At 42.9% G+C, this 23,724-nt stretch overlaps 1 protein-coding gene across 1 annotated transcript; it reads right to left on the reverse strand.

Moving 5' to 3' along the window:
• Positions 1-8,492: 8,492 nt before the first annotated feature.
• Positions 8,493-9,818, reverse strand: LOC137834290 (uncharacterized). The gene has a single exon (XM_068642352.1). The coding sequence runs from the start codon at positions 9,816-9,818 to the stop codon at positions 8,493-8,495; it is 1,326 nt and encodes a 441-aa protein (XP_068498453.1).
• Positions 9,819-23,724: the final 13,906 nt, after the last annotated feature.

Genomic DNA, 23,724 nt, shown 5'->3' on the forward strand with positions numbered 1-23,724 from the left:
GTCGAACATCGCTGGACTCAATACCAGCACATATCAATTGCCAAGGGTTGGACACCCTCAAACTCAATACCAACACGATAACTATATTCTAAACTAACAACTAACATAATATAAATTAATAATAAATACAAAATTATAATAAATACTAAATAATATAAATCTATCTACCATATAATAATTTAATAATTCTATTCTAACCTAAAAAAAAATAATATAAAATTTAAAAAATATAAACTATAATAAATAAAAAATAAACAAATTCATAACATTAAAAAAAATCAAAAAAATTTAAAACACCACCACCTTGTGCGTGAAGGCAACGGTGTTGAAGAGTGGCACGAGACCGACAACAACGACGGTGGCAACGGACACGACAACAATGACAGAGCAAAGCAAAAACCCACAGAAGCAGTGAAACATTAGTACTTCGAGCAATGCAAGAAAACAAACAAAGTAAGAAAAACGAAAAAAAAATTATAAACCATTGGTGAAGAAGAAAGAGAGCTCCAACGAACTTAAAATGGCACGAGAAGACAATGAAGCTCGCAAAAGAAGAGAGGAACATCAGAGTAGAAACAGAGAGAAAACGCAAAATGCCAAAAAGAGAAAGAAAATATGAAAATGTAAAGTGACACATTTCAAAATTAGGGTACAAATGATTTAAGAATGCAACTATTTGTAATAGCCGCATTCTTAAATCAAAGCGCATGATTTAAGAATGCGGCTATTACATATAGCCGTCTTCGTAAATGAAGTTAATTTCAAATATGCCACCACGTTTTGAATGAGAGTGTCTAACCGTAAATTAATTTAATAGTTGTTATTTTTCTATTTTGGCTAATGATAGTCTATATCTATATTTACAAGATATATTTACAATTGTACTGTATGAAATTTAACAGTTATTGTTTTTTTTTTCTTCTTTCATACCCACCCTAATAAAGAATTGGGTTTCGCAGCAGACCCTTATTCTTCTTTTTTTAATGTGAAATTAATTTTTTAATTCATAAAATTATAAAAGCTTAGTTTAACTGAAAATTATAACAAGAAAATATATTTAATATATAAGGATAGTTAATTGTAGGTAGAAAGATCCAATAAATATAATTAATTGTAGGTAGACAGATCCAGAAAAAAAAAGACAGATGAACCAAAATTATTTAATTTAAAATTATAGATACTTAATTCAAAGAACTCCAGAATTCAATTCATATAGCTAAAGTATATTTTAAGAATGCAACTTATCCTTTAATTGACTAAAACCTTCTACAGATTAGCTTATTATCTGAATCTAAAATGATTAAAAGTACAATTAAACTTAATTTATGAATCCTGATGACAGAACACGAAGTTAGATGAAGAAGAAAACAACACTAGCAAACTCTTGAAATAAAAACGCATGTAATTGTATAAAGGCAATTATGCATGGAAATGTGAGAAGGTGTAAAACAGTGAAAACTAACTCCGAAAGTGAAATACATTGAATTCAAATCCTTCATAACTTCAAACAGCACTATGCATAGCAAAATCTCCATAGCAAAATCTCCAAAACGTTGTATCCTCATTCCTACAGAAATTTCAAGGCTTTGGGGAGAACTAGTCTGCACATCACTGTGAGGAAGAAGGCCCAAGATAACTTCAAACTAATTTTGGACTTTTTTATCAACAAGAAAAATTAATAAATATAGATTACTTTCCAATCCTTTTACAGTAGAATACACTGATAAATTATTACTATGTCAACCCACTACTATGCCAAAAAACAAAAACCAAAGATCTTCTACTATACTTTGTGCTCTGTCCAAACCATCAAAACCAGCAAACCAGCAGAATAAACATAGTTATCTTACAAGTGAATTCTCCTCCTAACCCATCATTTTCAGTTAACTTTGAGCATAAGAAAAGTGTTCATACATAATACGAGAATTAAAAAAAAATACATTGCTGCGTTTTAATGGTAGAACTGATGGGAAATTCAACACAATAAAAATGATATCTCAACAAGAGTAATAAGCAGCGGATAATAATTTTCCCAACTTGCAAGAATCTATAAGGAACAATAACAAATGACAGCAACAAAAAAACACACTTCAGAAAGACACAAAAATTTTAAGGTGGAAAACCTTCTCAATGTGAGAAGTAAAAACCATGGGCATAAGTCAGTCAATCAAATTCCACTACGATCAAAGTTACGGTTACAAGAGAGTCTCAAATCACAGCAAAAATTGTGCTCAATAACCAGCCAAATAGCAATACAACAAAGATGAAACAGAAAACAAGAAACCTGACAAATTCACAAAACTGCAGCTACCGTACGCGGCTTATATGTCACTGTTCCGGTTACCGTTGATCAATCCGAACGGTCCAATTGTAGGACCACGAGGTATGAACCTGCTAACAAAATTTCAGCCCGATCCAACGGTGGACGAAACAGCAGCAGCAATCCGAAATATTTCGTCCTCAATAGAAACATTGAGAACGCTGCTGCAATGTGAGATGAATTTCTCTCTGCTCAAACAACTTCTGCAAGGTCCGAACGGTCAAATTGAATTCACACAAAGTATGAACCTGGTGACAAAAGTTTAGTCCGATCCAACGGTGAACAAAGCATCGGCGGCGGCCGGAAGTTGCTGAGTGAAACTTTCTCTCTTTACTCTTTTCTCTCTCTCTATCTTTTCTGCTGACGATTGTCTCTCTGTTCGAAAAAACCCTAAAGGTTAATATTGGACTAGGCCTCCACATAGGAAGTGAACCCAACCCAACAAATTTCCCCCTCACAATTATGTGGAGATGATCGACAAACCGACAATCTCACAACAAGTTTCAAACTTGCTTTTCAGTAGCGTCTTAGTCATCATATCAGCACAATTATCATCTATATGAACTTTTGCCAACTCCAGTAACCTAGCTTCCAAAACATCACGTATCCAATGATACCTCACATCAATATGCTTGGACCTAGAATGGAAAATTGAATTCTTACCAAGATGAATGACACTCTGACTATCACAAAATAGCAAGTACTTGTCTTGAACAAAACTAAGCTCTTGTTGGAATTTCTTCACCCAAAGCAACTCCTTGCATGCTTTTGTAATGGCTATGAACCCTGCCTCAGTAGTGGACAACGCAACACACTTCTGCAATCTAGATTTCCATGCCACAACTCCCCCTGCAAATTTAATCACGTAGCCTAAGGTAGACCTTCTAGAATCTATGTCTCCACCCATATCAGAATCAGTATAGCCCACAAGGGTAGGCTTATGACCTCCAAAACAAATCTTCAAACAAGTAGTACCACGAAGATACCTTAAAATCCATTTCACAGCATTCCAATGTTCTCTACTTGGATTAGACAAAAATCTACTAACAGTACCAACAACATGTACAATATCTGGTCTTGTACACACCATTGCATACATCAAACTACCCACAACAGATGCATAAGGAACCCGTTGCATATCTAATTTTTCAGTTTCATTAGAAGGACTTTGTTTTGCACTCAATTTAAAACGAGTAGCAAGAGGAGTGCTTACCGCCTTAGTATTTTCCATCTGGAACCTCTGTAGCACTCTTTTAACATAGTGCTCCAGTGACAACCAAAGCTTCTTCTCTTGCCTATCACGCATGATTCTTATACCAAGAATTTTCTCAACAGCTCCCATGTTTTTCATAGCAAATGACTCACTCAATTGCTTCTTCAACTTGTTGATCATGGAAATATCTTTCCCAACAATAAGCATGTCGTCAACATACAACAACAGGATAATGAAATCATAATTAGAAAACCTTTTAACATAGACAAAATGATCAGAAGTAGTCTTCTTGTAGCCATGCTCACATATAACAGACTCAAACTTCTAGTACCATTGACGTGAAGCCTGCTTCAAGCCATATAGACTTTTTCTCAGCCTACACACATGATCTTCCTTTCCTTCAATAAGAAAACCATTAGGTTGCTTCATGTAAATCTCTTCCTCCAAATCACCATGAAGGAAAGCAGTTTTAACATCCATTTGCTCTACCTCTAAATCAAGAGTAGCAACCAAACTCAGCACAATTCTAATGGATGACATCTTCACCGCAGAAGAAAAAATCTCATTGAAATCAATGCCTTTTCTCTGTCTAAAACCTTTCACCACCAATCTGGCTTTATACCTTGGAGATGTAGAATTGCTTTCTTGCTTTACCCTATAAATTCACCTGTTTTCTAGAGCCTTCTTGCCTTTTGGCAATTTCACCAAGTCAAAAGTGTGATTATCATACAAAGACTTCATTTCATCTTGCATTGCATCCAACCACTTTTTCTTTTCTTCACTCTCTATGGCCTCAAGATAACACTCATGTTCTCCTTCATCTGTCAAGGTAACATAGTCATTAGAAGGATACCTGGTAGATGGTTCCCTTTGCCTATTAGACCTCTGAATTTGAACTTGAGGTGGTTCAGGAGCATCACCAAGATCTTCATCTTGTGACATCCCATGTTCCTCTTCAACGTCATCAATAGAAACATTAAAATCATCTCCAAGTTTCTGATCATCAACATCATCATGTTGCTCATCATTTTGAACATTATTCTCAATAGTATCCAGATCACATAGAGGCATTCGAACTGGATCAACATTAGAAATCTATTATCTATCTTAGATGTCATCTTCTCTATCTTGTAAATATCTTCAATGGTTTGATCTTCCATGAACTTCACATCACGACTTCTAATTGACACCCTCTCAACAGGATCAAAGAACTTGTAGCCAAATTCATCTTGACCATAACCACTAAAGATGCACTCCCTTGTCTTCACATCCAACTTAGATCTCTCATCCTTTGGAACATGCACATATGCTTTACAACCGAAGACTCTCAAATGATCATACCTGACATTCTTGCCAAACCAAATCTTGTATGGCACCTCACCATTCAAAGCAACTGCAGTACTCAAATTAATAACATGCACCGCAGTGTACAATGCCTCACCCCAAAAATGCTTAGGCAACTTTGCTTCAGAAAGCATACACCTAACTCTTTCGATCAATGTTTTGTTCATCCTTTTTGCTAAACCATTCAGCTGAGGAGTTTTAGGAGGAGTCTTTTCATGTTTAATACCGTATTGCTTGCAATAAACATCGAACAGTCCACAATACTCACCACCATTTTCAGTACGAATGCATTTCAGCTTCTTGACTGACTGTCTCTCAACCAAAACAATAAATTCTTTGAATTTCTCTAGAACTTAGTCCTTTGTCTTCAAAGCATAAACCCAAAGCTTCCTGGAACAATCATCAATAAAGGTAAAAAAATGAAGTGCACCAGTAAATGACTTTACCTTCAATGGGCCACAAACATCAGAATGCACCAATTCAAGCAACTCTGACTTCTTTGAGGAGGATGTTTCTTGAAGGATACTCTGGTCTGCTTACCAGCCATGCAATGAGAACATTTCTTCAACTCTGCACTCTTCAATCCCGAAAGCAGATCCTCTTTAGCTAAACAATTCAACCCCTTCTCACTGATATGACTAAGCCTTTGGTGCCACAAAGAAGCATCCATATCCATGGCGTTCGCACTGTCTTTAGCAACCAATGCTTTTGTCCAATACAGTTTACTAATTCTCTCCCCTTTGGCCACAATTAGATTACCTTTGGAGAGTTTCCACTTTCCTGAACCAAAGTGATTTTCATAACCACTATCATCAAGCATCTGCACAGAGATCAAATTAAAGTAGATATCTAGAGCATGTTTGACTCCTCTAAGCAACAACTGCATTCCCATATTGGTTTGCAAGCAAACATCACCAATACCAACTACCTTAGACACACCATCATCACCCATCTTCAACACTCCAAAATCAGCATAAGTGTAAGATGTGAAGAACTCCTTCCTTGGTGTAACATGCAATGTAGCACCATTGTCAATTATCCACATGCTCTCATCTAATACAAGATTAACTGAATCATGGTCACAGAGAATAATAAGATCTTCATCACAAATAACAGTAGTAACACGATCATCATTGTCATGATGTTTCTCCTTCTGCTTCCCTTTCTTATCCTTGTTCTCCCTTTTCCAGTTTCTCTGAATGTGCCCTGTGTCGTGACAATAATGACATTCCACATATTTGTATTTAGACTTGGACTTACTTCTGTTGTTTTGTTTACTCCCTTTCGGTTCCTTTCTCTGACTTCTCCCCTATTTCGTGACAATAATGACATTCCACATTTTTGTATCTAGACTTGGACTTACTTCTGTTGTTCTGTTTACTCCCTTTCGGTTCCTTTTTCTGACTTCTCCCCCTATTTTCAGTGATAAGTACCTCAGAGTGAGATGAAGTACCATGAGCCTTCCTTTTCATCTCCTCATTAAGAACACTACTCTTAACATTTTCGAAGGAGACAACACCATCAGGAGATGAGTTTGTAATTGAAACACGAAATGTTTCCCAAGAATCTGGTAGAGTATTCCGTAGCCATAACCCCAACACTTCATCATCAAATTTGATGCCCATTTGTGACAATTGATCTCGGAGCCAATGAAAATCATCATTTAGGTGATCTGAAATAGAAATCCCCTCCTTGTACCTCAAATTCATCAAAGAATTCAACAAATATAATTTATTGTTTCGTGTATTAGAAGCATACAAAGTCTCAATCTTCTTCCATAATGATTTTGCATGTTCCTCATTAGCAATTTGATTATAAACATTGTCTTCAACATACTGACGAATAAAACCACAAACGTGTTGATGCTCAAACATTCATTGCTCACCAGTCTTGTCTTATGGCTTTTCAGTAGCAAACACAAGAAGATGCAATTTCTTCACAAATAACAGATCCTTCATTTTTCCCTTCCATAAGTGATAGTTAGTTTCATTCAAATAGACCATCTTATTTGTATTTCCCTCCATCATTCAAGCAGTCAAATAGCTCCAACCAAGGAGATCTGATACCACTCTCATGGGAAATTCAACACAATAAAAATAATATCTCAACAAAAGCTATAAAACCGATAATAATTTCCACAACTTGCAAGAATCTATGAGGATCAATAACAAATAATGGCAGCAACAAAAAAACACACTTCAGGAAGACACAAAAATTTTAACGTGAAAAACCTTCTCAATGTGAGAAGTAAAAACCACGGGCACAAGCCAGTCAATCAAACTCCACTATGATCAAAGTTATGGTTACAATAGATTCTCAAATCACAGCAAAAATTGTGCTCAATAACCAGCCAAATAGCAATACAACAGAGATGTAACAGAGAACAAGAAACCTGAAAAATTCACAAAACTGCAGCTACCGTATGCGGCCTATATGTCACTGTATCAGTGATCGTTGACCAATCCAAACGGTCCAATTGAAGTACTACGAGGTACGAACCTGCTGACAAAATGTCAGCCTGATCCAACGGTGTACAAAACAACAAAAGTAATTCGAAAATTTTCGTCCTCAATAGAAACGCTGAGAACGCTGCTGCAGTGTGAGATGAATTTCTCTCTGCTCAAACAATTTCTGCACGATCCGAACGGTGAGATTGAAGTCACACAAAGTATGAACCTTCTGAAAAAATTTCAGCCCGAACCAACGGTGAACAAAGTGTCGGTGGCGGCCAGAAGTTTCTGGGCGAAACTTTCTCTCTTTACACTTTTATCTCTCTTTTCTCTGTGTCTTCTCTGCTGACGGTTGTCACTATGTTTGAAAAAAGCCCTAAAGGTTAATATTAGACTGGGCCTTCACATAGGAAGTGAACCCAACCCAACAAGACTTGCATTCAGTCACAGATTATATGCGTAGTGAACTGCAATCAAAATCGTGCAACAACGTTGCCAATACAGCGCTTGATTTGCGTTTATCATTGGCTTAAACTTCCAGCATTTGTTTCTATGTTTTAAGGCTCTTCTACTTAGAGGTATATTCTCCATCTTCTTTTCTTCTTCCTAGTTTGCCTCAGCCTTCATCCCTTTATCATATTTCTCCTTTTTTTTTTTTTTTTTTTTGCAGTTTTCCATCTCTATTCATTCAAATGAACATCAACCATCCCTTGTCTTAGACAAGGAGTTTGGTCGTCACTCACACTACCGCCCTCAGCCTGTTTAGTTCGGGTCTGCCCAGTAGTATGTTGTAAGCTGAAGGGGCATTGACCACCAGATACCTGATGTTCTCTGTGCAGGACGCAACACCATCTGTGAAGGTGGTTCTCAACTCTAGGTGACCACGCACCTCCACCTCGTCCCCCGCAAAGCCGTACAGACAGCTAGTGTAAGGCCTCAGCTGGTCGGGGGACAATTGCAACTTGTTGAAAGTCGACCAGAACATCATGTCGGTCGAGCTTCCTTGGTCCACCAGCACACAGTGCACCTTTCTTCCAGCGGTAACTACTGAGATTACCACCAGGTCATTGTTGTGGGGAACAACGTCTCGGAGGTCGGCCTTGGTGAAGACAAGGTCTACTTCAAGGGCTTGATCTGCCTCTTGCACCTCTACTGTCATCACCGCTCATGCATACTTCTTCCTCTGGGAAGCGGTGCATCCTCCACTTGAGAAACCCCCCGAGATGGTGTGAATCTCTCCATTGACAGGCATCTCGTGCCCCTGATCCTCTCCTGGTTCTATCAAGTTTTGTGCTTCCTGTGACTCCGCCAAGTAGTCCTTTAGGAATCCATTCTTCACCAGCTCGTCTAACTGGTGTCCCAACCCTAAGCAGATACGTATAGGGTGGCCAAACGTTTGGTGGAACTCGCACCAGGCATTCTTGTTAGGCCCCAACTTCTTGTCAGTCTTTGCGGGTATCTTCAATCTCTCCGCTATGTTGGGGACGACGATCAGGTCCTTCAACTCTACTAGGAAGTTGTGCCTTGGGGGCACGTTCTCTCTCGTGTGCCCCCTAGTTTGGGGCTTCCTGGACTCATAGGGTTGTTGCTTCGTTGGGGCCCTCTTCTTTGTTGTTGCCTCATGCACCCTCATGGGTTGAGGTCGACCTAGTGCTCGTGGGCGCGAGGGAACAACGCATATGCGCTTCTCGTTCACTTCTCCCTCTGCAACAATATGTGCCACCACTCGACGCCTAATCTTGCCGAAAGTCTTTGGGCGGTTCCTGATGAGCGATTCACTAAAGGGTCCCGGCACGATCCCATTCCTGAACACGTGTACCATCATGGTCTCGTCCTTGGTGTTCAGCCTCACCACCTGTACCCCAAAGCGATTGAGGAAATCCTTCAGGGACTCTCCCTGATATTGTCTTACGTCGAAAAGATCGTAAGAAATAGGTGGGGAAGCCCAATTTGCGATGTACTGCTCTCTGAACAGCTTAGAAAGTTGCGCGAACGACGTCACGTGGCCATCAGGGAGGCTGATGAACCAATCCATCGATGTGCCCACCAGCGTGCTCATGAACAGCTTGCAACGCATCGCGTTAGAGCCCCCAACCAACATCATCTGAATATGGAAGGCCGTGAGATGAGCCTCTGGGTCCTCTACACCTGTGAAGGTGGCTTTGGGGCCCACGAACGTGGCTGGTATCTTGACGTCCATGATCACTTGCGAGAATGGCATTGGGAAATCCCTGGGTGGTGTCGTAGGTTCTTGATCTTTCACCTCACGCTCCCCTGCCTGATTCCGCAAACCCCTGCGTAATTCTTCATTGGTTCTTTGCAATTCTTCATTCCTTGCTAGCGACGCAGCTAGATCAATCTGAATGCATTCTTGATCCGCTCTTGATGGAGCCACCATTTCTTGGAGGACCTGCATCGTTTCCATGATCTGTTGCAAGGTGAGGCTTTCGCCTCCGTTTGGTGCAACGGATCCTTGCCTCGTGTTCCTCATCTTGATGGATCTTCTCAATTCTTGTGAATGGGACAGTGTTTTAAATCGTGCCCCATGGTGGGCGCCAAATGTTCCTGTCGATTGACTTGATTGCCTTCGTACGTCTACGACGATCACACGCCCAATTATCTCTGTCTTCGTTCGTGCCTTTCTTCGATCAAACACCTGAAAATGCAAAGACAAAGGGCGCCCTAGAGGTTGTTTTCACTCCGAAGCTCAATTCAGTACTGGGCTAGGAAACACTGAAACTTAGCTATCAAAAGCTCTCTGTGTAAACTGTGTGTGTATTCGAATTAGAGTTGCGTAAAGCTTGCGTACCTTATTAGGTTTGTTACTTCCCTTTATATACTTTAGGGTTTCCGCTATTTCCGTTAACCGTAATTAGGGTTACTGAGGGTGTGCCTTAGCGCCGCTATCACCCACTCTTAAGGCAATCTAGAGCGTAAAACTCCCTTACTATAGTGCAACCTCTGACGGGATGACCACCTGGGTACCAACTCATGCACCTAGTCTCTAGGGCCATCCATCCTGGGAGTGCCCTAGCTGTTCACGTGCCATGCATGCAGCTTACCACTGGAACGTAACCGTCACGGGCCTTGCTTTTTCCAGTGGCTCTTTACTTATGTTACGCCGAAACGCGTCATCCACACCACACGCATGGGCCCCTCGTGATCTAGGTTTCCCTCTAACTGATAACTGGTGTGTTGTCTGCAAGGCACTGGCCCATGCCGCTCGTGGGACCCAGCTTACGTGGCGCCACGTCTACTAGCAGTCAACGACGTCCGAGGACTGGTCGGTACATATATTATAAAACATTCTCAATTTCTCACATATTATAATAATATTTTTTATAGAAATAGATTAAGCATTTTGACCAACAAAGATGTATTAAAGAGTATATATGAAAATTAGATAAACAATATACTAAATAAAAAAGAAAAAAAAAGTTCTTACATTACAAGAAAATCATGAAATAGAAATCAAATTTTTTAATCAAAAAATAATTAGTTGCTATAGTGACTAAATTAGAAACTATTTTAGAGACAAAAAAATTGGTTTCTAAATTGGTATCTAATTAACTACCAATATTTTAACTACCAATTATTTAGATTCTAAATTTGGTAGCAAAAACCTGGGTAGCTAATTAGTTACCAATTTAGAAACTATTTAATAATAATAGAAACTAAATTAGAAACCAAAAGTTTTTTTAGTTTTTAAATGATCTCTAATTTAGTCACTATAGCAATTAATTATTTTTTGTCTCTAAAATTAGTTTCTATTTCATGATTTTTTTTAGTGTTATTTCCTCCTACCCAACATTTATACATGTTTTTCATCTACAGTCACCTACAAATTGCAAGAGAGTAGGATTCTATTTTCATTTTTGAAGATATTGGTTACTTTAAAATTGTTTGCAACTAACCTAAATATTCACTACAAGAAAATCATGAAATAGAAACCAATTTTTAGATACCAAAATAATTAGTTGCAATAGTAACTAAATTAGAGACCATTTTAGAAACTAAAATAAAAAATTGGTTTCTAAGTTAGTTTCTATTATTGTTAAATAGTTTCTAAATTGGTATTTAATTAGCAACCAATGTTTTAGAAACCAAATTTAGAAACTAAATAATTGGCAGTTAAAACTTTGGTTGCTAATTAGATACCAATTTAGAAACTATTTAACAATAATATAAACTAATTTAGAAACCAATTTTTTGTTTAGTTTCTAAAATGGTTTCTAATTTATTTACTATTGCAACTAATTATTTTGGTTTCTAAAAATTGGTTTCTATTTCATGATTTTCTTGTAGTGATTATTTTTTACAAATATTCTTTTGGAAGTTTATGCAAATTAAGGAGATATTCTCTAAAAAAAATTATAGTATTTTCTGAGTTAATTTTATATTTTTATAATAATTAAAATATAAATCCAAAAATTAGTCAAGCCATTCTGAACAAACATGAATTAGCAAAAAATTCATAATTGAAGTATAACTTAACAAAATGATCTAAACTGATTTTGTTAGGAAATAGACTAATATATATTCAAAATAGACATGTGAATTATTCAAAAATATTTTAAAAGGAAAGAAATATAAAAGTTATTACTTTTGTATTGAAAAGTTTAGAAAAAAACTTAAATGCTTTAACTGTAATAATTGGAAAACTTTTTTTTTTAAATCTAATTGTAATTTTTGAAACTAAATTTAACAAGATTTCCAACCATTTGGTTTTTATTTATATTTAATGATTTTTTTCAAATTCTATATGTTGAAAAAAATTAAATGAAGCTAGCATTTGCTTTATGTGTGCACCTTTTAATAAAGCTTTACTCGCCCAAATGACATGAAACCTTTCTTTTGGAAATATTACATAAAAATATTTACTTTAGGCTTTAGAATGACTCAATTTATTTTTAAAGAAGCGAGTTATAAGTTCTTTCAACAAATCTGTATTAAAAATATTAATATATAGTAACTTAACTTTATTGAAATAAAAAATACAAATAAAGTTTATCTTTATTAATTCCAAGTTCAACCGATTCTAATTAATTTTTTATTATAAGCTTAAATAATTAAATATAAAACAGAAAATAATTTTATGTGTATTAAATAATGTAAGACATAAAATATTAGACTGAACTTTATCTAAAAAGATGTAAAATGTTTATATTAAAATATAAATTATATTTTTCGTGAAGAGAATGTATGTGTTGATAAGTTGACTAATTTAAGATGTATTTATAAAGAATCACTTTATTGGTATAATAGGTTTCCATTTAGTCTCTTCTTAGAATTCTTTATTAATAGGTATAGTCTACTTTATGAATAGGTATAGTTTACTTCAATTGGAGTGACAACTCTTGTTATTCTGATCGTCTGAGACGATAATAATTTGAGTTGGTCAATGAGTCATCCTCGATGAATTCGGTTTGAGTGAAAACTCCTATTTTATTTTGGTCGCGCGGGGTGATAATAATTTATTCTAGTCGAGGTTTCGTCCTGGATAAATTTGGTTGGAGTAAAAACTCCTATTTGATTCTGGCCTAGTTGGTCTGATCTTAGGAACAATGATTATAGATCATGAACTATTACACCAAGTAAGTTCCCAGGAAAGAGAGGTGGGTCACTAATGGACTTGTTTAAATACCAAGTCTTTCCTTGCCAGAACTTTCCTATACATGTAATTTTACACTACTATGCTCTATATCCAGTAAGAAGAATAATTGCTCTTGTTCCGGCCGGTTGACCTGGTTTCGTCTCTACGAGTGGCTTGTCCTCACGAGCTAGAGCACCTTCGTTCTGCCTTGTCTATGAGTACCTGAAAAAGAAGAACAAAGGGGCGCCCTCGCGGCCGTTTGCACTCCGACGCTCAAGTTAGCCAGCGAGAAACATCAAAGGTGACGCACCCCCGTATCGGAGCACTTGAACGAATGCTCTGAGGGTGGTCGAAAACTGTACTGAAGGACTAAAATTGTGTTGCCCTAATTGCCTTGTACCCACAGCTGGGTGCGCCGTCAAGAACAACTAGGGTTTAGTGCTCTGTGTAATTATGAAAGCGTACCTCTGCAGATTCTGTTAAGGTTACCTTTATAGCTAGGTTTCTTCTCTCTCCAGGCCGTTATGCTTTTGGACGCGTGGCTCGCATCCAGCCCTGCACGTGTCGCCATCTGGGCTGGGATAACAGGTACCGCCCAGCCCTACACGTGTCGTCATCTGAGCTAAGGCAACTTGAGCGTCATTTCTCCATTGCTCCCAACCCTACACGTGTCGTTATCTGGATTGGGGCAACTTAAACGTCATTCTTTGCGTAGGGGCCATGCATGTTCTAGCTGGGGAAACCTTGCCACCAACGAATGTCCACTTTGGGAATCCTGTCGCTGATGTGCAAGGTGTTTCCCCCAACCCACTCGACTTTCATGCCCCAAACTGCTGCCACCATCGTCTTACTGAACTTACACGCTTAGAATTACCCTTCTGAGCCTTCGACAGCCTTAACTAAGTTCGCTGGGAGACCCGGCGACGTGCTCCTTGTGGCGGTGTGTAAACCACCCGATCTCCTAGCATTCCCATACGGCGACTGCGATGCAACTCTGGTGACCGCCGGTTACGCACACTAGAGATCAGAGAACGCCAATCCACCGATCGGCGACTATGCCCACTTCCGAGCCATTCATCTTTTCTAGCCTACGCGTTCCATTGAGCACGCCCCACTCGAGCACGTGCAAGACACGTCATCACGCCTGATGACCTGGTCGGTACACGGCCCATGGGCTTCCATTATCTGGAGTGCAATGTATAACCTTATGGCCACTTGGGCTCTAACTTGAGCGCTGTATCTCTCGCGCCATCATACTCTGTGGGTGCCCCTTTGACTCGATCATCTATTCTGTGCGGAGGGTCCCACAGTGCCGCCACCCAACTTTAGGGCGATGTCTACACTCGGCGACGTCTTACTTCTGCGCGATGCTTCTCTTGGGCGATGGGCGATGATCCATCTTGGCGGTGACACATCTCGGCGATAACCGATTATTTATACTGCAGAATGCCGCTTCTACATACGGCGACTACGTTGACTTCTTGACCACCTACCTTTCTCTTGTCCACGTCATCACACCCGATGACCTGGTCGGTACAGCTCTCATGAGAAAGATCATGATAATGATGATGATGGTGCGACATCTCAATTTCTGCTGAGTACCATAAAAATTATGGTTCGAAAAAAGTGAAAGAATAGAAGAAAAATCAACAATTATATGTTTTATTTTCATAAATCTTAATAGATTTAAATGATAATAAATCTGGTCGTGCGGGGTGATAATAGTTCTGATGATTATAATCATAACAAATTTAAATAACAACAATTATATTTGTTATTTTTAGAAATCTCAATAGATTTAAATGATGATTAATCCTAACAACAATTATTTGAACAAATTTAAATCATAACATATTTAAATAATAATAATAATTGTCAACAGTTTTAAATAATAATAATTCTTAATAAATTTAAATCATAACAGATTTAAATAATAATAATTTTGATCGCGTGGGACAAGATTTAAATCATAATAGATTTAATAATAACAACAATAGTCTCAACAAATTTAAATCATAATAAATTTAAATAACAACAATAATCTCAACATATTTAAATCATAACAAATTTAAATAATAACAATAATCTCAACATATGTAAATCATAACAAATTTAAATAACAACAATAATCTCAACAGATTTAAATAATAATAATGCTTGTGTGGGGTGATAATCATAAAAAATTTAAATAACAATAATTATATTTGTTATTTTCAAAAATCTCAATAAATTTAAATGATAATAAATATGGTTGTGCGGAGCAATAATAATTGTGATGATTATAATCATAACAAATTTAAACAATAATCATTTTCCTGATTAAGATCATATCGGTCAAAGTTCAAACCTTTTTAAGTAGGAGGATGTTGTGCTTCAATCATGTACCGCCCTGGTAGTCGGAAGTAATGACGTGGCATGAAGCTATTTTATAGGCGTGTTTATGGGACACCTGGCTGGCGGAAGGGAAGGAAGTCGGGGGGCTCGTGTAGTCGCCAGTTATTAAGTTGGCGTGCTCCGAGCTCTAGCATACCTAAACCGGCGGTGACCAGGCTGAAGATGAAGTCGCCAGATGTGAACCCGGGCGACCAAGTGATCAAAGATCGCCGAAGCAGGGACATCGCCAAAGATGAAGTCAGATAGCCTTTCCCAGCGGGCCAGAGGATGAGCTCGGGAGATAGCACCCTTGAACATACACGGTGAAGCAGGTAGAACAGATCATGAAAGCGGCCGGCGAGACCACAGGGAAGGTGTGTACGAAGGCACCCGAACTCGCCACCCAGAAGAGATCACGCTCCAAGGCACTTATGCACTGAGTTGTGTCATGCATAAGTAACTTAGCCAAAATCCTGAAGAGTAAGAAGTGGCGCCCAAGTCAAGGATGCTCCAGATGATAGCACGTGTACAGCTGGATGCGGGCCACGTGTCCAGATGTGTAACTGCCAGGAGAGAGAAAGTGCCCAGGTATATAAGGGTTTCCAACGAACTTTGAGGTACGCACGCGTTTAGATTACTTCTTTACAATTGCGAGAACGAGAGTACGCTGAGAGAGAACTTTGCACGGTTCCTTTAGAGTTCTTGAGTTTTTCTCTTAGTAATTGGTGGTTCAGTCGCTGACTTGGGCGTCGGAGAGTGATCGGCCGCAGCGGCGCCGTTCTGTCTTTTGCAGGTGCTTGAGGTGAATCACGGTGAAAGACGGAGGCTAACACGGCGCAGAAGTCGATCCAGGTTTGACGAGGCAAGGCTCCAGCGTTTTGGTCAACAGGCAGGATCATCAGGCGCCCACCGTGGGGCCGTGTAAAACCTGTTCCCATCCACAGCGTGAGTTCTTAGAGGTTTCTGCGGTTTCTGTTTGGTTGTGTGCTGGTGCAACCATTCTCCACCGTTCGTGTGAGTTTTTGTTCGGTGAGGTGAGGTTTTTTGCTGTTGGCGCGAGTTTTAATCGGTGAGATCTGAGTTCTATTGCTCGTTTGGATTCTCGTGGAAGAAGAGTTGGTTTTTGGTGGAGTTACGAGTTTCTGTGGAGGTTCGCTGTGTTCTTGAGGTTTTTCGAAGTTCCGCAAAGTTCTGACCGATTGATCGCTGGATCGATCGTCGCTGAAGAAGGTGTTCTTTATCGCTCTTTGTGATTTGTCAAGTTTTCATGAGAAAGATGAGAAGCAACCGTTCAAGTCCAGTTGCGCCCGTTGCTGCTGAAGGCGCCATGACTATGGCGCAGATGGTGGAAATCATGCGTTCGCTGCAGGCGAATGTGGAGGCCTCGCGCATAGAGCAGGCAAAAATGCACGAGGACTTGGTCGCCTCTCAGGCCAGGAATGAAGAGCTCAGCAGAGTTACTGAAGAATTGCGCCAAGCTCTTCAGGAGCAGCGAGGGCGCCCAGTCGCTGAAGAGGTCGCACCTTCAACGCCGCCTCGCGTTTTTCCCATGCCTTTCGCTCAGGCGATTACAGACACGCCTATCCCTGCAAGTGTGGTACCTGTGAAGGCTGCTTTTACCGGCGTGGAGGATCCTGAGGCACATCTCACCACGTTCCATACGCAGATGATGCTGTCAGGAGGATCAGACGCCGTGTACTGCAAGATGTTCGTGAGCACACTCCAGGGGACGGCGTTGGAATGGTTTGTGAGCCTGCCTACAGGTCACATAACCAACTTCCAACAGTTTTCAAAGATCTTCGTCGAGCAGTACATAGTGAACAAGGCACCGCCCAGGGTGTCTTACGATTTGTTCGACATAAGGCAGTATCAGGGAGAGTCCCTCAGGGACTACCTGAATCGTTTTGGGGCGCAGATGGTCCGCTCGCCAGCCAAAGACGAAGAGATGCTGGTCTACGCGTTCAAGAAGGGCGTGCTGCCAGGACCATTCTGCGAGGCATTGATCAGGGCTCACCCCGCCACATTTGCTGAGGTCAGGCGACTTGCGGTGGCCCACATCGCCGATGAAAGTGAGGTCGCCGAGAAGAGGGGAAGCGTGGCTCCTGCTAGGCCACGTGCCCAGACCAGGATCCAGCCACAGAGGGTGCTGGAGACAGCGGTGGCCAGGAGGGATCAGAGGACTCGCCATCCTTATGATCCAAGGAAGAACAAGGGCAGGGGCCCAGGGCGCCCTCAACCAGCACGCCGGGAGTACAATCGCCCGCCAAAGCACAAGTTTGTCATGGGATTGGCGGACCTGATCGCCATTCCCAATATATCAGCTAGGCTGAAGGCGCCCGAGAAGGTGGGCGACAAGGTGTTGGGACCTAAGCCAGACGCCTGGTGCGAGTTCCACCAGGGCTTTGGCCACACCGTGGACTCATGCTTGGCTTTAGGATACCAGCTCGACGATCTGGTCAAGAGCGGGTTCCTAAATGATTACTTGCTGGATAGAAGGACGGGGGGCGCTTCGAGCTCCCAACCAGCAGGTGGTGAGGCTCAGCAGCACGAGATGCCTACCCACGGAGAAATCCACACCATTGCAGGGGGTTTCTCGGGTGGTGGATGCACCGCATCACAGAGGAAGAAGTATGCGCGGTTTGTGATGACGGTGGACATGTTCGAAGACCACTCGCCGGATGTGGACATTACGTTCACAAAGCAAGATCTTCGGGACGTTGTGCCCCACGACAACGACCCCATAGTCATATCGCTGATTACGGCGGGAAGGAAGGTCCACAGGGTTCTGGTGGACCAAGGAAGCTCGGCAGACGTGATGTTCTTGTCGACTTTCACGTAGTTGGAGCTACCCCTTGACCAGCTGAGGCCCTATGGAGGGTGTTTGTATGGCTTCGCTGGTGATCAGGTGGAGGTCAGGGGGTATATTGAGTTGAGGACTACGTTTACGGATGAGGCGGGCTCGAGAACAGAGAAAATAAAGTACCTTGTCGTGAACGCTCCTTCGGCATACAACATTCTGTTGGGAAGACCCACGCTCAACAGAATAGGCGCTATACCCTCGACCCGGCACATGAAGGTAAAGCTGCCATCTATGGAGGGGGTGGTGATCACCATCAAATCCGACCAGAAAGAAGCAAAGAAGTGCTATGAGAATAGCCTGAAGAACAAGAGGTCCGTGAGTTATGTGACGACCACCCCGCCTCTCGGTGTGAAGCCCAGGCCGACGGTAATGGAGGAGACCGCCGGAAGCGACGTGGTGATGGTGGATGCTGAGCTGGGGGAGGGGAACGCCAGTCTAGAGGAAGAAGAGGCGAGGAATCGCCCTGAGGAAGCGAGGGAGCTGGGAATCGCCAGGGCGGTGATCGCCAGAGAAACCAGACCAAAACCCGTCGAGCAGTGGCTCGAAAGGGAGATCGGGGGGAAGATCTTCAAGCTGGGAAGATCTCTGGAGTTTGAGCTCCAGGACCAGATCGCCAAGGTGATAGAGCGGCATCTGGATGCGTTCGCATGGTCCGCTTCGGACATGCCCGGGTTCGATCCCGACTTCTTGTGCCATCATTTGGCGATGGACAACCAGGTCAGACCAGTACGACAGAGGAGAAGGAAGTTCAACGAGGAGAGAAGGCAGGCGATCAGGGATGAAACACAGAAGCTCCTCGCTGCAGGCCATATCAGGGAAGTCCAGTACCTTGAGTGGCTAGCTAATGTCGTGCTGGTAAAGAAGAGCAATGGGAAATGGCGCATGTGCGTCGATTTCACCGATCTGAACAAGGCCTGCCCAAAGGATTCGTATCCTTTGCCGAGCATAGACGCCCTGGTTGACAGTGCTGCAGGGTGTAAGTTGCTGAGTTTTCTGGATGCCTTCTCGGGGTACAACCAGATAAAGATGCATCCCATGGATGAAGAGAAGACTGCCTTCATGACTGAGAGATCGTGCTACTGCTACAAGGTGATGCCATTTGGGCTGAAGAACGCGGGGGCCACGTACCAGAGGTTGATGGATCGGGTACTTGCACCAATGTTGGGAATGAACGTGCAAGCCTACGTAGATGACATGGTCGTGACCTCGCCAGAGAAGAGCAAGCACGTTGCGGACTTGGAGGAATTGTTTACTACGATCGCCATGTTCAGGTTAAAGCTGAATCCCGAGAAGTGCAGCTTCGGCGTGGAGGCTGGGAAGTTTCTGGGGTTCCTCTTGTCTGAAAGAGGAATAGAAGCCAACCCTGATAAGTGTGCTGCCATCTTGGCAATGAGGAGCCCGGCTACCGTGAAGGAAGTGCAGCAACTTACAGGTCGGATGGCCGCCCTGTCTCGCTTTGTGTCAGCCAGCGGGGAGAAGGGCCATCCGTATTTTCAATGTTTAAGGCGGAACAACAAGTTTACTTGGACGAAGGAGTGTGAAGAGGCCTTCGTCAAGCTTAAGGAGTACCTGGCGAGCCCGCCGGTTTTGTGCAAACCGCTGGTGGGGACCCCTCTCAGGTTGTATTTCGCTGTGACTGAGAGGGCGGTGAGTGCGGTGCTCGCCCAAGACCAAGATCAGGCTCAAAAGCCTATTTATTTTGTCAGTAAGGTGCTGCAGGGCCCGGAAGTAAGATATCAGGCCTTGGAGAAAGCTGCACTGGCAGTAGTTTTTTCGGCGAGAAGGTTACGCCACTATTTCCACAGCTTCACGATACTGGTGATGACCGACTTGCCCATCCAGAAGGTCCTGAAGAAGCCCGACGTCGCCGGGAGGATGGTGAAGTGGGCGGTGGAGCTGTCGGAGTTCGATATTAAGTATGAGCCCCGAGGTCCGATTAAGGGGCAGATCTTCGCGGATTTCGTGGTCGAGCTCTCGTCTGAATCAACACGAGTTGAGGGGGATGACTTTCGTTGGGTCCTCTCCATGGACGGATCGTCGAACCAGCAGGGTAGCGGTGCTGGAGTCATCTTGGAAGGGCCCAACGGCATGCTGATGGAACAATCCCTGAGGTTTGCCTTCAAAGCCAGCAACAACCAAGCAGAGTATGAGGCGCTGATCGCCGGAATCTTGCTGGCCAAGGAGATGGGGGCTAGGGTGTTGATGGCTAAGAGTGACTCGCTGTTGGTCACGGGACAAGTAACAGGCGAGTTCCAGGCTAAAGATCCACAAATGGCGGCTTACCTGGAGTATGTGCAGGAATGGAAGAGTTCCTTTGTCTCCTTTGAAGTGGTGCATGTGCCCAGAGAGCAGAATGCCCGAGCTGACTTGCTAGCCAAGCTCGCCAGTTCAGGCAAGGGGGGTAGGCAGAGGACGGTGATCCAAGAAACTCTGAAGATGCCCAGAGCATTTGTGGCAGATCACCTGGTCCTTTAGATAAGCAAATCGACGGAGAAAGCAGCGAGGAGTCACAGGTCTTTGACTCAGGAGAGCTTGAGGTCGCCAAGAATAAGAGCGTGTCGGGGAGAGAAGGTGAACATGACGCAGGTCTGCGCGACCCATGAGCCAGACACCTGGGTAACACAGTACAAGCGATGCCTGGCGGATGGCCTTCTCCCGCTAGATCCGACGGAGGCTAGGAAGATAAAGAGGAATTCTAGCAAGTTCACAATGATTGATGGCGAGCTGTATAGGTTTGGGTTCACACACCCACTCCTGGAATGTGTGCACGGAGAGAAATGTACAAGAATCATGGTCGAGCTCCATGAAGGGATTTGCGGGAGCCACGTCGGGGGTCGAGCTCTGGCCGCAAGAACCCTCCGTGCAGGTTACTATTGGCCTACGATGAGAGAAGACTGCAAGAAGTACGCACAGTGTTGCAAGCAGTGTCAGCAGCACGCCAATTGGCACAAGGCGCCTCCCGAGGAGTTGAAATCGGTTTACAGCCCTTGGCCGTTTCACACATGGGGGATCGATATTCTGGGACCCTTCCCATTGGCGATCAGGCAGATGAAGTACCTGGTGGTGGCGATTGAGTATTTCACCAAGTGGGTCGAAGCAGAGCCAGTGGCCCAGATCATCGCGCACAAGGTCGAGAGCTTTGTGTGGAGGAACATCGTGTGCCGGTTTGGTGTGCCCAAGCGCCTGGTGTCAGATAACGAAACCCAATTTGCAAGTCACCTGTTGAAGAAGCTGTCGAAGGGGTGGGAATTCAACAAGTGTTTGCATCTGTCGAGCACCCTCAAACGAATGGCCAAGTAGAGTCAGCCAATCGGGTATTGCTGAGAGGTTTAAAGAGAAGGCTCGAAAAAGCCAAAGGAAGTTGGGCTGAAGAGGTGCCCCGTATAGTTTGGGCGTACCACACCACCGAGCAGTCTGGAACCCATGAGACCCCTTTCAGCCTGGTCTATGGATGCGACGCGATGATTCCAGTAGAAATCCAAGAAAGCTCGCCGAGGTTCCAGAACTTTGTAGCAGAAGACTCGAATGAGGAAAGAAGGCTGAATCTGGATTTGCTGGATGAGGTCAGGGAGGAGGCGAGAGTGAAGGCTGAGGCGGTGAAAAGAAGGGTTGAACGAAGGTATAACTCGAAGGTGATGCCAAGGCAGTTTAGAGAAGGCGACCTAGTGATGAGGAAGGCCCACCAGTACGAGATGGAGAACAAGCTGTCGCCTAAGTGGACGGGACCGTTCAGGATAACCGAGGTGCTCGGGAACGGCGCTACCGCTTAGAAACGCTGGAAGGAGGAGCGATTCCTCGCACTTGGAACGCCACGCACCTCAAGTTATATTACAGTTAAAAGCGTTGTAAGTAAAAACGAACGTGTAGAGTTTGCAAAGATTTCTGTTAAAACAGTTTGAAGGGGGCACTCTTTTTTCCCTAAGGAGGGTTTTTAATGAGGCCACCCAATAAAGAAGAGTTTTCGAAGCTTAAAGTTGTTTTAGATTGCATGCTTGTCGTTATTGCGAAAGTTTTGAAAAAGACCTTGTCGCTTATACGTGATTTAAGGCGAGTTTTGAAGTTATGTCGCATGCTTTCTAAAAAAGTTTCTAAGTCCCCATCGTTTTTCGGCGATTGGCGGCACCAGTTAAAGTTTAAAGTCCTCATCATCTTTAGGCGATCGGAGGCACCAGATAAAGACCTCAACGCCCTCGCGCGTCCTGAGGCGAGAAAAAGATAAAGACTTCCTCGCCGACGAGCGAGTGCAGGCGAGTTAGAATAAAAAGTCCTCAGTGCTTCCAGAGGGGAGAAGATGTAACCTCTGGGGCAATGTAGAGGCACTAGTGAAAAGTCCTCAGTGCTTCCAGAGGGGAGAAGATGTAACCTCTGGGGCAATGTAGAGGCACTAGTGAAAAGTCCTCAGTGTTTCTGGGGGAGAGAAGATGTAACCCCTGGGGCAATGTAGAGGCACGAGTTAAAGACCTTCTCGCCGATGAGCGAGTTCAGGCGAGTCAAAGACCTTCTCGCCGATGAGTGAGTTCAGGCGAGTTAAAGACCTTCTCGCCGTCGAGCGAGTTCAGGCGAGTTAAAGACCTTCTCGCCGTCAAGCGAGTTCAGGCAAGATAAAATCCTTCTCGTCTTGAGCGAGTTCAGGTACGGTGTAGAGGGTGGAAGAAGTTTAAAGGATAGCTAAGGTAGGTTCGAAGAGAACGCTTAGCTATCCGGCTTGCCATTCTGAAGGTCAAGGGAAGTAGAGGAGGATCCGAAAGGCGCCTCTACCCCCAGATGAGAGAATAATGGCCAAGTTGTGAAAGCAAGAGGAAGCTGGTATCGCCAAGACTCTTTGGCGACCAGGAGAAATTCAAGCAGTGGCAGAAGCCAAGGCCCGTTTTGATAAGGCAGATCAGGTGAGCTATGTTTTAAGTTATTAGTTGGGTTGAAGCTCGTTATTTGAAAGGTGGTTTCACGCTGAGGTTCGTTACCTTAAGATTGCAAGTTGTTAGAATGTTATCATTCGAAATTTAATGGTTTGGAGCAGTTAGTATACAATTGCGCTCACGAAGTTGCTAAGACTCTTTCGTCTAAGAGATTTGTACAAGGAAAATAAAAGTTAACAGAGAGATTATATAAAGAGAGGGGAAATGTCATAACATAAGTGTGTCAGTTCAAATTACATATACAAAGGAGGAAATTTTTTGCAAGTAAATTGTGAAAGAGAGAAACAGAGGAATAAGTGGATGGAGGGAATCAGCTAGTCTTCGGAAGGAACGATCTTCCCGTCCACCACTTCATTGTTCAGCGACACCATGGAGAGATCCAAGTCAGGGTATTGGCAGGCGAACTGCTCCAAGGCGGCGTCAAACCCAGCAGCGAGGATTTGGGCAGAGCTCAGCTCGAGTTCTTCTATCTGCTTCTTGAGCCCCTCGTTCTGCTGTTTTAGTTCTTCAGCCCTCTCCCGAGCATGAAGAAGGTCTTCAGTAACCCTCTTGTTCTCCGCCTGCGTTTGGACCAGCTCTGCGGCGATCCCTTCTTTTTCCTTTTTGGCCTCGACGAGTTTGGCCATGGTGTCGTCTCTCTCCTTCTCAACCTTCC

Source organism: Phaseolus vulgaris, chromosome 5 (genome assembly GCF_000499845.2).
Source record: "Phaseolus vulgaris cultivar G19833 chromosome 5, P. vulgaris v2.0, whole genome shotgun sequence".
Classification (NCBI taxonomy): domain Eukaryota; kingdom Viridiplantae; phylum Streptophyta; class Magnoliopsida; order Fabales; family Fabaceae; genus Phaseolus; species Phaseolus vulgaris.

Bases quoted from the DNA above. Each gene is read 5' to 3' on its own strand.
- LOC137834290 (XM_068642352.1), bottom strand. From the start codon at position 9,818: ATGAGGAACACGAGGCAAGGATCCGTTGCACCAAACGGAGGCGAAAGC.